The sequence below is a fragment of the Pyrus communis genome, chromosome 1 (genome assembly GCF_963583255.1).
Source record: "Pyrus communis chromosome 1, drPyrComm1.1, whole genome shotgun sequence".
In the NCBI taxonomy this organism is placed as follows: Eukaryota; Viridiplantae; Streptophyta; class Magnoliopsida; order Rosales; family Rosaceae; genus Pyrus; species Pyrus communis.
The window spans coordinates 16,733,932-16,748,391 of record NC_084803.1 but is presented as its reverse complement, the minus strand read 5'-3'; the positions used below and the strand labels follow the sequence as shown (position 1 = coordinate 16,748,391).

Below are 14,460 nucleotides of genomic sequence, written 5' to 3'. Positions count from 1 at the left end.
ATGGTACAAAGGACTGTCCTCAAGGTTGATATATCATGCCTAAAATGCAAGAAGAAGCTCCTCAAGGCAGTGTCTGGCCTACAAGGTAACATAATCATGTCCCCTCTTGAATCTTATTTCCTTAATTTCCCTTGGCATAGATGAATTATGCTTGTATCGCTTCTTAGTTATTCAGGATAAGATTAATTGCAACTTATCGTATGAGTGTAGTATTCAACATGTGATATTGTTAGCAATTCATGCGTCCATAAATAACTACTAATCATTGATTGATAAAGAACTTCCACAATATCAATGATTGATAATCTCTCAAGCACGTTTGGACATCTGACCAAAATAAAACTCGAGAGTTTATTAAGCATTTAAGCCTCACAACGTCTAAACCAAAAATGTACAATAATATCTGTCATATTAATTAATCACCTCTGATCATTTCAGGTGTGGATAAAGTTGAAGTTGATGCAACCAAAGGAACTTTGACTGTAACAGGCAACTGTGATCCCTATGAAATAATTGTTCGAACTGGAAAAGCAGGTAAATTTGCTGAAGTAGTGAGTATTGGGCCGCCTCCTGCTCCACCTAAACCTGCAGAAAAGAAGCCCGAAGTGAAGAAACCTGAAGAAAAAAAACCAGACCAGAAGGTCGAACACCTTCACATGCCCCATAACTGTGAAGAATGTCAAAGATTGGCCATTGTAAGGCTGGATCCTAGTTATGATCACAACCCCTCCTGTTCTATCATGTGATGATAAAGTCAAATAACCCATGATATTGTCAAGGTCAATGATTTTGTATGATCTATCAATTTGTCAGTTTGGGTTAGAGTTTGTTAAGCTTAATCATTCGCCTGCCGATTAGTTGGAGACTTTTAATAGTTGATGTATGCATGTGAATCTCATTGTGGAACTTACATGCATGTTGAGTTAAAAATCGTTATTTTACATGAACGACTGACCTAATCATAATCTATAGAGCCATGTGAATTGTATTCACAAACAAAAATAATCATGTGTAAGACTTAAAGCTCGTAAAAATTAGAGTGATAATATTGATGCCATTCATATTGTTCACACGCACATTTTATCATTTATCCCTTGTGGGTTTTTTTTGTTGGAATGCTTGGATAGGCTTGTTGATTATTGTTGCATAATGCTTTTACGTTGACGTTTCTAAATAAGCTGGGTAAACTGTCAAATACCCCCTCTAACTATGACAAAGCTATCAATTACTCATTTAAATTATTTATTTTTTTGTCGATTTACCCTCTTAACTAGTATGAAGCTGCCGATTTTAGAAAATCTCATCCAAATTTGCAGTGGCGGAGCCACATGGAGACCAAGATGGTACTGGCCTATCCAGAAATATTAGTTTATATATTTTATCTGTTGGTTTTATAACTAAAGAATGTGCGGCTCGGTGGTTAAAGTGGTTTTTGTGTTCCTGCACGTCAGGGGTTCGAAACTTGCTGGTGAATCTACTTCAAGTTCCTTATCAGCAATTTCTTGTTCTTTTGGTTAGTAGATACAAAACAAGGTGTTGTAAAAAATTATGAGAATGATTGAATGCCCACATGGGAATAGTTTGTTGTGTTATGCTTTTTTAAAAAATGGTTTATCACATATGATTGTTTGATTTGTCACGGGTGATTTTCATTCTCTGTAAATCTGCGGATGTGGTTCTATAAATAGAGCACTCTGCGGGTGATGAAGATACAACAATTGAAAGAGAAAAGAATTGAAAACAATAATATTAGTATCACTACCTTCCTCTTTTTATCTGCAATCCTTTTGTGTTATAGTTATGAAACAAAACAATGTGATATTTTGCACCTGCTTCGCTCTTGTCCTTAACAAAGGTTATCTCTCAAACTTTTGCCTATTTATAACACAAGGTTAATTTATGTTGAAGAAAAATCTCATAATAATAGTATTGAGCCATGATTTTAAATTTTTGTTTGAAATTAATGTTAACTTTATTGTTAATCTCGTAACAATTTTTGTTTCTATGATATAGTTATTTTAATACTAAATTTTTCATATATATTAAAGATCTACCAGTCTTGTTTGATTAAAATTTTCCATGCCAATACAAAAAAGGAACCTTTAATTTTCTCTCATTATTATATTGCTATAATTTTTTTGTCTAACTTTTTTTTATATGATTTAAAGGCCCTCTGGTTTGAATTTCTGCCACCGCAAATTTCCGTTAAGTGGCGTCATGCGAGCGGCATGTGACATAGTTTCACGGACAAACTTGGAATTCGACTCGAGAAAACAATAAGATTCAAGAGAATTTTATCCATATAGTTCGGGAGAGAAGGGCCAAGTGATGAAATTCTCTTTAATTGAAAGTATGATAGTTCATGGGACTTTATGCACTCGAAAGTATATCACTCACTTAGCGTAAATTTGGATGAAATTCTCTTAAATTGAACAGCCAAGTGATGATTCACAACCTTTTTCTAGTTAAGGGGGTGATTAGCTGAATAAATAGTTTTAGGGGGTAATCAGCAACCTTGTGATAATGGCAGTTTACCCAAATAAGCTAGAACTAAAACATCCCAAGAAAAAGCGATTCCTAAGTGAATATTTCATTGTTCTTCCAGCTACTCGTATCTGCCTTGATTTTCTTTTGGAGTGCTTCCAGTAGCTATGGTAATGATTGAAGATGATTGGTAATGATTGAAGATGATTGGCTGATGTCGGAAAAGAATTGGCGCGAGAGGTTGAGGTGCATGTTTAGCGGATGAGAGTGCATGGACTTTCGTTAGTGTTGTGTTGGTTAGGCTTGAGTTTTAGAAGAGGAGATTTTTGGTGGTGGATGAGGTTTTCGCAATGGTGGTTGGAAATGGAATTCCAAAGAGTACGACAGTGGAAAGCATGATGCTGGATTTGTGCCAGTGGCTCTAATGTGTTTCCTATGTCAATTTTCAATCTGAAAGAAAAATTGACATATGATACGTATTAGTAAGCGGTTTGAAAAATCAACGATTTATATCTTGCATAAATTCAATGAATTTTACAGTAGTTTATTTTTTTTGAACAAAAGATATTATTTATATTAAAGGGTATGGGTGTGTAGCCTCACAATGAACTAACAATAATGTGGTTCAACTTTACTTTTGACGAGAATCGAACATAATAAATTTTACTATAGTTAAATCTTGCATAAAAGTCAGCATTAAGTGAGACCTAGCACTGTAGCTGAAATTGTAAAAAACATAAGGACACTGCCGAAAAGGGCAAACTTTTGCACTTAAAAAATAAAAATAATAAAAAAAAGTGAATGATGCGGAGTTTAAATCTTATGCGCCTATTACATTTTTTTTGAGCTCTATCTCTAAAGTAAACGTTAAATTCAAAACATTAAATTTCAGTTTGATAATTAATTTGATAATTTGATATATTATCAATATTTTCTTTCCATCCGATATATCAAAAATTATCGCTTTATTTATGTTTTTTTTTTAAGTTAATAAAAGTTAGGTTGTTGTTTGTTTAAAAATAATAAAATAATACTTAAATATGCTAGCATTCTAAGCAAGTTAAGTGGAATGTGTTTGGAAATAACAAAAATCAAATTTCAAAATAGCTTTGAATTTGATATTTTTTTATCCATGTTAGCTTAGTCTTATTTTCTGTGTCGTGTTTAATATCTCGATTAGAGTAAATAATACATCATTTATTACTATTATATATTCATGTAATATTTTTGAGATCTTTTTTAAAAATGTTTATTGATTGTCAATAGTCAATCTCACGGATACAGACCACACACCACATGAGATTTGGTGGCGGTGACGTGGCTCCTAAATCCAAACTTCGCTTGAAATTGCAGATTTACCAACCACCGCGGAACGCGCGACATTTTGGCTCAGTATTTGCTTCCAGAAACCGTCCCTGAGAGCACCGATGAAGTAAATACTAAGTTCTCATTGGTCATCCTCAACTCAGTTGCATAACGCGGACGCTTCGAAATGCCGGCCGGTAATAAAAACTCCCGAGTTTTCTGTATCGGAACCGTCGATACGAAGCTCGACGAGCTCCGATTCCTCGCCGAGTCGGTTCGATCCCATCTCAACGCCTTCTCCACAGCTTCCTTACTGAAGGTAAATCCTTCTACTTCTCGCCGTTTATTTATTTATTTTTTAAATCCGATACAGAATCTCAATTTCCTATACCGAAACGGCAGGTCAAAGTATCGGTGGTGGACGTATCGGCGAGTCGGACCGAGACCGATAGAAATCCAACCAATTTCGAATTCGTTTCGAGGAAGGAGATTCTCAGTCACAGTTCTGAAGCATCAGCCGATCAGATTCCGGAGGACAGGGGCGAAGCGGTTGCTGTAATGAGCAAAGCGCTCGAGAACTTCCTGTCCAAAGCTCAGAACGACGGCATTTTAGCCGGAGCTGTAGGTCTCGGAGGCAGCGGAGGCACGGCACTGATATCCTCCGCCCTAAGATCTCTGCCAATCGGAGTACCGAAGCTGATCTTATCGACCGTCGCGAGCGGGCGGACCGATCACTATGTGGGGACTTCGGACCTGGTGTTGTACCCGTCAATTGTCGATGTCTGTGGGATTAATAGCGTGAGCAGGGTCGTATTGAGCAATGCTGCTGCTGCGTTCTGTGGGATGGTGGTTGGGGGAGTTGGGAGGGGCGGAGATTCACGCGGTGGCGGTGGAGGGGTGGAGAAACCGACGGTGGGGCTGACCATGTTTGGGGTGACGACTCAGTGTGTGAATGGGGTTAAAGAGAGATTGGAGAAGCAGGGGTATGAGACATTGGTTTTTCATGCCACTGGGGTTGGAGGGAGAGCCATGGAGTCTCTGGTTAGAGGTGGATTCATAAAGGTAATACCTTTTGTTGGAAATTTATTCGCTTGTATGTGTTGGTATGTTAAATTTGAAGATTTTTCAATTTGTTTGAGTAGAATTTTCGGAATGGATATATAAAAATGTGAACTTGGTCAGCTTTTATCAACGAGAGCGCTTTACAGAACAAGGGAATTTTGATTGTTTGATTGTTGAAGCTCGAGATATGATTTGTTTCGCATAGTTTTAATGTAAATACTTGAAAAGATGTAGGTATTTCAGAGCTCATTTCGAAGCGTAGGCCTACTCTTTCTTATTAATATAATACAATTTCATCTCATTTAACTATCGACGGGTATATGCATTGTTTTGTTTCCGCCGCAGTTTGCTACGTGCGAAGTCCAAACCTTTATGTAATTTCATTTCATTTAACCTTAGTATTGCGTTAGTCTTTTTGTGTAAGTTTTGTTTATTTGGAAGGTTTCCTTGTTTTACTTAGGGGGTTTTGGATATCACAACAACAGAGGTTGCAGACCATGTGGTAGGGGGTGTCATGGCTTGCGATGCTTCCCGCTTTGATGCCATCATAGAGAAAAAGATTCCTTTAGTACTAAGTGTTGGAGCTTTGGATATGGTAAATTTTGGAGCTAAGGATACCATACCATCCAATTTTCAACACAGAAAGATTCATGAACATAATAAGCAGGTAATAACTGATAAGTCTCTAAACATAATATGACGCTCAAAACGGTTGTCTGTGTGTGGATAACATGGAAACAATACTCGTCATTTTCAGGTTTCACTCATGAGAACCACTGTAGATGAGAACAAGAAATTTGCTGGTTTTATAGCAGATAAGTTGAACAAATCATCATCAAAGGTGGTTGTTTGCCTACCGCAAAAGGGTATCTCTGCTTTGGATGCACCGGGGCAGCCTTTCCATGATCCAGAGGTCAATGCTTCGCTGATTAATGAACTACAGAGGCTGGTCCAGACAAATGAAGATCGGAAGGTACAATTATTTCCCATCGAATGGTGTATTTATTTCAATGCTCGAACCGTCTCTAGTTGCTTTGGTTTCATGCGCAAGACCAACATTACTATTGAAAATAGTGCATGTTTTTAATAGGTAAGGGTGTACCCTCATCATATAAATGATCCTGAGTTTGCAAATGCATTGGTGGACTCATTTTTAGAGATTAGTACAAAGAGTTCTATCCAGTCTACTCCACCACAAGTTCATGAATCAAACCAACAAGTTCATGAAAGTTCTGTTTCGAAGATAAATTTGTCAAGCTCTGAGACCGTTCCACGTAACCTGAGTGATTTCCCAGATGCAAGACCAGGTTGTAGTTTGAACTGTGTTCATTTTCTTGGAGTAAATTAGAATCATATTAATAGGAATTCAATTACATTGAATGATTTGGAGAAGGATTTAATGATTGAATATTAGAGCAACTTTTCTCAATGAATAGAGCTGCAGATTTGTTTTATGTCATTATTGGATTCAGATCTAACCAGTAATGCGTTACTTCTGTGACAGAAACTCTGGAAAGAACTAGGGTGGTGTTGCAGCAACTCAAAGATCAAATAAATAGAGGAATTCCAATTATAGGGGCAGGTGCAGGGACAGGCATATCTGCAAAGTTTGAGGAAGCTGGTGGTGTTGATCTGATAGTGGTGTACAATTCAGGGCGCTTTCGCATGGCAGGAAGAGGTTCATTGGCAGGCTTATTGCCGTTTGCTGATGCAAATGCTGTAGTACTTGACATGGCCAATGAAGTTTTGCCAGTAAGTTTCAACCGCTCTATAGTATAAAACTTTATAAGAGATCTTCAGTTCTTTACTGAAAGACTGACAATTCAAGTTAGTAGTGCAATACCTTACCCGTTCCTATGTCCCTTTTAAAACACTTTTTGCTGATGTGGAGCTGATGATAATGATAGGTGGTGAAGAAGGTACCTGTTCTTGCTGGGGTGTGTGGAACCGATCCTTTTCGCCGAATGGATTTCTTTTTAAGGCAGGTGGAGTCGATTGGATTCTCTGGGGTCCAAAATTTTCCAACAGTTGGACTCTTTGATGGTAATTTTAGACAAAATCTTGAAGAAACTGGAATGGGATACCGGTCGGTATTAAACAGAGATTTTTTTTTAAAGATTGATATTATAATTTATTGCATTCTGCACATTAACTTTTTCTTAATGGAATGATTAGATTGGAGGTTGAGATGATCGAAAAAGCACGTAAGATGGGGCTCTTGACAACCCCATATGCTTTCAATCAAGATGAAGCTGTGCAAATGGCAAAAGCTGGTGCTGATATCATTGTGGCTCATATGGGACTCACCACATCCGGCTCTATAGGGGCAAAGACGGCTGTTTCACTGGATGAAAGTGTAGATCGTGTACAAAATATTGCAGATGCTGCAAGTAGGATCAATCCCAACGCCATTGTGCTTTGCCATGGTGGTATGTGCTCATGAGCTTTTCATTTCTTGTTACCAAGTTTTCTTTTTATCATATTAATGAACATGAAGATCGTTTGGTGCAATTTGCAGGTCCAATCTCGGGTCCAAGAGAGGCAAAATTTATACTAAAGAACACCAAGGGAGTTCATGGGTTTTATGGGGCGTCAAGCGTGGAGAGGCTACCTGTTGAACAGGCTATCACCTCCACGGTCCAACAGTACAAATCGATTTCCATCAACTGAAGTTTGATCTGCTTGTTTTTGGTAAGCACAGATGCTTCGTGTTGTGCTTGTATCCCTATTATATTTGCTTGGTTACATTATATAAAAAAGAAACTAGCGTTGATATAAAAGTTGATGTCGCTGTTGCTTTATAGTGGTTTCTTAGTACCACTTGTAATATTATATCATCTGATCAATAGTAACAATATTTTGGCAAGAATTTGTACTTTAGATTTTGCAAAATGAGTGACAAGCTTCCCGATATATTTTTTTATTTATTTATTTTATTCCTTTCTTTCTTGCTTCTTCTTCTGTTGGGAAAAAGAAATGGTTTGTTGGATATTGGGCCTTAATACTTAGCCCATAATGTAAATAAGAGGGGACGGAGACCTTTGTTCTATAGAAGAATCTCACCCTCACTTTAGGGGAAGGAAAACCCTAACCTCTCTAGCAATAAGCATCCATGTACAATTTATCCCTCATTTGACATAGTGGAAACTGGATCTATACCAATGTGGATATAATAAACCACGATATATCGTTGAGTTCTTGTGTGTGAGTGTGATTTACGGTCAGATTTATGTTGTTCTAAAGTCCACTAATTTTGTGCATCAACATGCTTCATTAACACAACAAAAGAAATGCTTCATTAACACAACAAACTAGCGGAACAAGCAGCAATAGTATGAGACTAAATCCACAAAGTAGCAACAGTAGGTGCTACAAAACACAAATAATATGTTCTTGCACAAGGAGCAGCCTTCGCAGCCGGCGCTAGCCACGGGGTAGTGACTGTCCACACAAATGGCAAGTTGCCGGATTATTGAACCCAAACTTTAAGGCATACGAGGTTCTACTCTCTTACAAGGCCTTCAAGGTAATGGGTAATCCACTGGCTAACCTTGGAACGAATGACATCTTTTCCATGCTAGGATCCCAATCTTGTATTGTCCAGCTACACAATAATGGGAAAGAGTTTAAGATTCATCAATAAGATGCCCACACTCCACAGAGTGTAGGCGAGCTTTTACCGTTGCTCGAAAGCGAGTCCCAAAACGAACGGCCATAAATTGCACATACACGCATGGGCACTAGCAGTAATGTTGCTCATACAAGATAAGAAAAAAAATCAAATGATGGCACTGCAAATTCTCACTCACCTGTATCCACTTACTACACGGTATAAAAACATCATAATTGTCGCCTTGGCCATATTGGTTCCTAGGCTTGACCTGGTTCCTGACCCAAATGGTGTATAGCTATACGGCTTTTGCATTTCCTGGAGAATATTGACACAGTCGATATGTAATACATCAGTCAATGTCAATACCTTGGCAACCATGAAAAATAAAGTGTTTGAAATTGCAGTTATGGGTTAGACCAGTTTGCTGAGGCAGTGAGCATGCCCAGTTTCAACCATGTTTAGATCCTCTTCTCCGCAGATTTAAGTGGTTCAGAATAGTTCTGTGTATAAAAGAAGTTAAAAGAAAAACGAAGTGTTTGGGTAAAGAGACGGGTACATCAAATCTAGATGGGTTGAACTGCATCGGGTCCAGAAGGAGTTTTGGATTCATGTGTATGCAAGTCATGTCAATATTCACCCACCACCCTTTCTTTATTTCAAAACTAGCAATTGCATTGTGATGAATTGAGATTAAGCAAGTTTTTGTTAAGAGAAATATTGAAAAAGTGACGGAAAGCATTTCCGCTGTAGTGCTAGCTGTGGTAACTGGTAACTCATGGCTTTGAACATCTATAAACAGAAGAAATATTTGCATGTGCCGGTTATTATAACTTCTCTAGGTTAAGTTTATTGTGACTTACCTTCTATAGTGCAGTCATGGGTAGCTTCGCGAGGAGTCCACATGACAACATTTCCCAACCTCAATGTCTCTTTCATAACCTGGAGAAAAAAAACATATGGACCACTAAAGATGTCAATGCATTTGTATGCAAGATGTCTCCGCTATCAGTTTAATTCTGGTGAAAAGCTGCATTATTAAAGATCACTTTTCTACGTCGAATTTAACAATCGAAATTTGCTAGGGTGTGGTGCTAACCTTGAGACAGTAGGGCATGTTTTTAATATCCTCATATGTAGCTGAGGCTCCTTCTGGCCTAGCTCTGGCTATTGCTAACTGTTCCTCCTGTATGTTCATATATTCTTTCTTATCTATCTCAACTGAAATTGCTACCGCGATTTATATGATATGAACATACACTTTGGAATTCCTTACTCTGACTCTGTCCAAGACTTCTCTGTTCTCGCCAAGAAACTTAAGGCTCGACATCATTGCAGCTGAAGAGGTGGTTTGGCCTCCAATTATCAATGTCAATAGGCTGTCCATAATCTCCGAATCTGTCAGCTTTTCATTGTCAGGGCATGAATCTCTTTCTATCATCGACTGCAGGAAGTCATCTGAATACTCATTTCCGCTTCTCCGCTTGGCGATCATATCTTTAAAGGCTTTCATAACACGCCCTTGTGCCGGCTTTGACTGTTGGAAAACTAGTAGTATATAATATTAACAAGTTTCCTAGATTACTAACAGGTGTTAACATGATACTTGAGGCAGCTATTGCAGAACAAGAAATAAAAGCATATCTTCTACTCATTGAAAGACTTAATGTTCTTAAGGTGATAGAAACCAATAACGCAGAACTTTTCTTTACGAGCAGGGAGTCCTTATATAGATTAACATTCACCAACTTCCCTCTATCATGGAGAGTTGGTTTTTGTTAGTTAACAGCAGTTTCATCAAATAGTGGGATGTAAGTTATCTCCACAATTGTTATCCATATTTCCTTAATAATAGGAAGCAGTTTTTCCACGTTTGCAACTTACATCAAATTGTATTGTTATCAAATACATTTCGTCCTTCACCAAATGATAGTTTAGTCCAATTAACTTTCTAACATTCTCCCACTTGGACGTAAACTAATCATTTCATCGAAATGTTATCACAATTACAATATTGACTCCTTAGTGATCACAACCAATTACACATAACTTGCTTCCCCACATCTACCAGTATTAGCTCAAATGTCGAATTCTACAAAATCAAGTGCATCTCATCGGCACATGCACTCTACTATCATTTGAATCTAATCTGTATGATGTCAAACTTTCAATGAACTTGACGTTCATTTTTCTATGAATCAATTCAATCAACTTTATGGATCATCTTTGGATGATCACAGTTCCCTTTATTGAATTGAAAATCATATACTACTTGTGTTATGTAAATTATATAACTCAGAATAGTCATAAATATTCAGCACATATATATTTATTACTGCAACTCAGTCTTAAACCATCACTTCATAATTGTAATGGCATACTGATAATCATGCAAATACATATAAATATACATTCATACATGCAATTTATATAAGGGTTTCTTACTCCCACATTTCAGCAGATTCCAGAGATTCATGCACACCCATCTTCATGACATGTTCTTTGAATATTCCCACTACTAAGGGTTTTGTTAATGGATCAGCTATCATAGACTTTGTCTCAATATGCTCGATCACAACCTCACCCTTTCTCACATGTTCCTTGACTGACAAATATTTGATGTCCATCAGTCTTGTAGCTTCTGACTTCTTATTATTTTTAGAGAAGAAAAAGCTGCCTTATTGTCACAATATAACACCAGTGGCCTTGAAATTGAATCCACAATTCCCATGAACTTGATTAAATTCTTCAGCCACAATCCCCTTTTTGTGGCTTCAAAACAAGCTATAAATTCAGCTTCCATAGTTGATGTAGCCAAGGCCTTTTGTTTCGCATTTCTCCATGATACTGCAGCTCCAGCTAGGAAATACAAATATCCACTGGTTGATCTTCTATCATCTATACAACCCGCAAAATCTGCATCAGTGTAGCCAACCAGTTCCAAGTTCTCCACTTTCTTATATACAAGCATGAATGACTGCAAGTATCTTAATACTTTCTTTGCTGCTGCCCAATGTTGTTCACCTGGATTAGATTGATACCTTCCCAGCACACTTGTTGCAAAAGCCAAATCCAGTATCGTACAAACCTATGCATACATTAAACCTCCAACTAATGATGCATAAGGTTTGTTAATCATGCTTTGTTTTTCTAAGTCATTTCTTGGGCACTGGGACTTATTCAATCTATCTCCCTTCCCTATTGGCACTTCTCCATTTGAACAGCTTTGCATATTGAACTGATGCAATACCTTCTCTATATATGATCTTTGTGAGAGTCCTAACAAACCCTTTGATCTGTCTCTAATTATCTCAATCCCCAACACATATGACGCGTTTCCCATGTCTTTCATCTCAAAGGTATTGGACAACAATTTCTTAGTTTCATGTAAGAAGTTGATATCGTTGCTAGCTAATAAATATCATCCACATGCAAAACAAGAAATATAAATTTCGAACCACATTCCTTGAGATATATACAATCATCTATTTTTATTCTCATTGAAGCCAAGAGACGTGATTTTCTCATCAAATTTCATAAACCATTGCCTGGAAGCTTGTTTCAAACCATAGATAGACTTTCTCAACTTGTATACCATATTTTCTTCCTCCAAATCACCATTCAAGAAGGTTGTCTTTACATCCATTTGATGAAGCTCCAGATCATAATGAGCCACCAGTGCAAGAATTACCCAAAGTGAGTCCTTTGTTAAAACCGGTGAAAAGGTTTATGTATAATCCACCCCTTCCGTTTGTGTGTAACCCTTTGCAATCAACCTTGCCTTATGTCTTTCAACCTTTCCACGTGAGTCTTTCTTTGTTTTAAAAACCCACTTATTTCCAATTGGTTTAATATTGGCTAGGAACTAAAATCCATATGTGATTTGTTTGCATGGATCTCAATTCTTCATGCATTGCCTCTAACCTATTTTTCACACTTCTTCAATAATTATTTTGAATTTTATTAATGTTGCACTCAAATATAAAAATATTATTCATGAGTGTTTGCACGGTTTTAAAAATTTAAATGACAATGTAATCATCATCCACACGTGGAGGATGCAACAACAAGCGTTTATATATTCTTTCATATTTTTCACACTTGTATATTAATTATTTTGAATTTTTGTTTATTTTGAACTCCCTAAAAATACTATTCATGAGGGTTTGTAGCATTTAAAAAATTCAAACGACTATGTATCCACCCTCAAAACGTATAGAATGCCATCACGAGCATTTGCATATTTTTTCACATTTTTTTCGCACTATAAATTAATTATTATAATTTTTGGAATGTGTTTGGTATTTTTAAATTACTTTGCTATTTTTATATTTTAATGTGTTTTGTAATGTTTTAATCTCACTTTTAAGAAGATAAAACATTTATGAGTATGACTGTATGAGATAGAATAAAAAAATTTGTTAGGTCGTTGATTGTAAAATTGAAAGTTTGTCTCTTTGCCTATACTAATATATACCAGTTGATTTGAATTTTGGGGAACATGTCAAGTTGTATAATTAAGCTTTGTTATGAAATGAAATCATTTGTTATTGATAATTTTTTTTTTAAAAACTTTTATAGAATAATAACACTTTAATGCATATTTAATGCACAATATATATTCTATAACTATTGCACATTATAGTAAGCTTTTTTAGTAGTTTAACTTTAAAATCATCAAAATAACTTTCTTTTTAGGAGAACTTTAACGAAAAGCTCCCAGTACTATTCACTTTAACGAAAAACCACATTTTTACACTAAAAAGTCAATCCTGGTACTATTCACTTTACCTTTTATTTTGTCCTTATCGTTAAAACTCAAAGTGTTCAAGCCAGTTTCATTAGTTTTCCTTTCTTTTTAATGGGTCGAAACGGGTTATCCAAAGGGTTATTGTGTAAAGTTAAGAACCCTAATTAATTAAGATCTCGTAGTTAACAGGTGACCCAATAACGACCCAATTAGTTATCGTGTTGATCTAAAATCCGTTATTTTCGTGTCGTGTTAACGAGTTTTGTCAGAAATTGTCAAGTCTAATTTTAATAAAGAAATACACAATGACAAAATATTCGAGAGGTTTTGTTTTTATTTTTGTTTTGATGATAGGAGCTAGCATCGCTGGTGAGAAAGGCTTCAGGCATGTATAATTGGTTTAAACTAACATTGGTAATGAATCTAATTGGTTCCAATAGTGCATTTCATAAACAAATGCACAATGTAATTTTATTTATTTATTTATTGTTGTGGCCTATATTTAATTGACAGGGAGAAAATATGGAGAGAGATGTGTTTGTAGGGTTGTGTAGAGAATGTGTTATTTCCCTTACGCAGTGCCTTTATTTATAGTAATAAGGGAGGGAAGAAATCATTCTCCTCCAAGGAATACAAGTCCTAATAGGGAAAAATAGCTAGAATAAAATCTAATCTAGGATTTACACAATCACACTTAAATAAGAAGTTTATAACACTCCCCCTTGAGTGTGTAAATACTCAAGGAGATTCGGCATCATGTAAAGTTGAAGAAGTCGACTCGTCGGCACTGATTCTGAAAATATGCTAGTCTCAATAAGGTAGGAACTTGCATAAGGAAGTAAGTCTCACAAAAAACCGTATGGCTATGGTAAAAACCCGAGTAGGGACAAAATCCATAGTCTAAGGAAAAATGCATGAGTAATGCAAAGTCAAATGAAATGTCATCAGGAATATGTACAACCCAAGGTAGATGCCTCGTCAAAACCTCATTAGGTAGCAAAAACCTAGTGGGAAAAATACTTCTGAAAAGTCGCATTCGGTAGTGATTTGGTGAAGAGGTAGCCATATTGTCTTGTGAACAGATTTGCGTGACTTCAGTGCAATGTGCTTAGTGTTGTCTCATTTGATGTAACCCTTCTTGAGCTCTTCGATGCATGCTGCGTTGTCTTCATAAATCATTGTCAGGATGTCAACGATGGGGGTAAAGAAAACATGAGCTTCAAATATGGCCCACAACTGCTCTCATCCA

The 14,460-nt window shown here is 36.6% G+C and overlaps 3 protein-coding genes across 3 annotated transcripts; 2 read left to right on the top strand and 1 right to left on the bottom strand.

Annotated features, from left to right (window-relative positions):
- On the top strand, positions 1-746 carry LOC137733947 (heavy metal-associated isoprenylated plant protein 43-like). Its single transcript, XM_068473170.1, has 2 exons — positions 1-85; positions 439-746. The coding sequence occupies exons 1-2, from the start codon at positions 1-3 to the stop codon at positions 744-746; spliced, it is 393 nt and encodes a 130-aa protein (XP_068329271.1).
- A 3,081-nt stretch (positions 747-3,827) lies between these two features.
- On the top strand, positions 3,828-7,774 carry LOC137738229 (toMV susceptible protein tm-1(GCR26)). The gene is made up of 9 exons (XM_068477864.1): positions 3,828-4,108; positions 4,192-4,851; positions 5,312-5,518; positions 5,609-5,824; positions 5,942-6,158; positions 6,356-6,603; positions 6,759-6,937; positions 7,027-7,280; positions 7,370-7,774. Exons 1-9 carry the CDS (start codon positions 3,977-3,979, stop codon positions 7,519-7,521), a joined length of 2,265 nt encoding a protein of 754 aa, XP_068333965.1. The 5' UTR covers positions 3,828-3,976; the 3' UTR covers positions 7,522-7,774.
- A 587-nt stretch (positions 7,775-8,361) lies between these two features.
- On the bottom strand, positions 8,362-9,956 carry LOC137713392 (abscisic acid 8'-hydroxylase 1-like). The gene is made up of 6 exons (XM_068452714.1): positions 9,738-9,956; positions 9,561-9,647; positions 9,325-9,403; positions 8,882-8,934; positions 8,661-8,779; positions 8,362-8,455 (listed from the first exon to the last, which is right to left on the bottom strand). Exons 1-6 carry the CDS (start codon positions 9,954-9,956, stop codon positions 8,362-8,364), a joined length of 651 nt encoding a protein of 216 aa, XP_068308815.1.
- Between the last annotated feature and the right edge of the window lie 4,504 nt (positions 9,957-14,460).

Bases quoted from the DNA above. Each gene is read 5' to 3' on its own strand.
- LOC137733947 (XM_068473170.1), top strand. From the start codon at position 1: ATGGTACAAAGGACTGTCCTCAAGGTTGATATATCATGCCTAAAATGC. The intron at 86-438 runs GTAACATAATCA...TGATCATTTCAG, and splicing joins GGCAGTGTCTGGCCTACAAG to GTGTGGATAAAGTTGAAGTT.
- LOC137738229 (XM_068477864.1), top strand. From the start codon at position 3,977: ATGCCGGCCGGTAATAAAAACTCCCGAGTTTTCTGTATCGGAACCGTC. The intron at 6,938-7,026 runs GTCGGTATTAAA...TGGAATGATTAG, and splicing joins GAAACTGGAATGGGATACCG to ATTGGAGGTTGAGATGATCG. The intron at 7,281-7,369 runs GTATGTGCTCAT...TGCAATTTGCAG, and splicing joins CATTGTGCTTTGCCATGGTG to GTCCAATCTCGGGTCCAAGA.
- LOC137713392 (XM_068452714.1), bottom strand. From the start codon at position 9,956: ATGATCGCCAAGCGGAGAAGCGGAAATGAGTATTCAGATGACTTCCTG. The intron at 9,648-9,737 runs GTAAGGAATTCC...ATGAACATACAG, and splicing joins AAGTCTTGGACAGAGTCAGA to GAGGAACAGTTAGCAATAGC. The intron at 9,404-9,560 runs GTTAGCACCACA...TTTTTTCTCCAG, and splicing joins ACATGCCCTACTGTCTCAAG to GTTATGAAAGAGACATTGAG.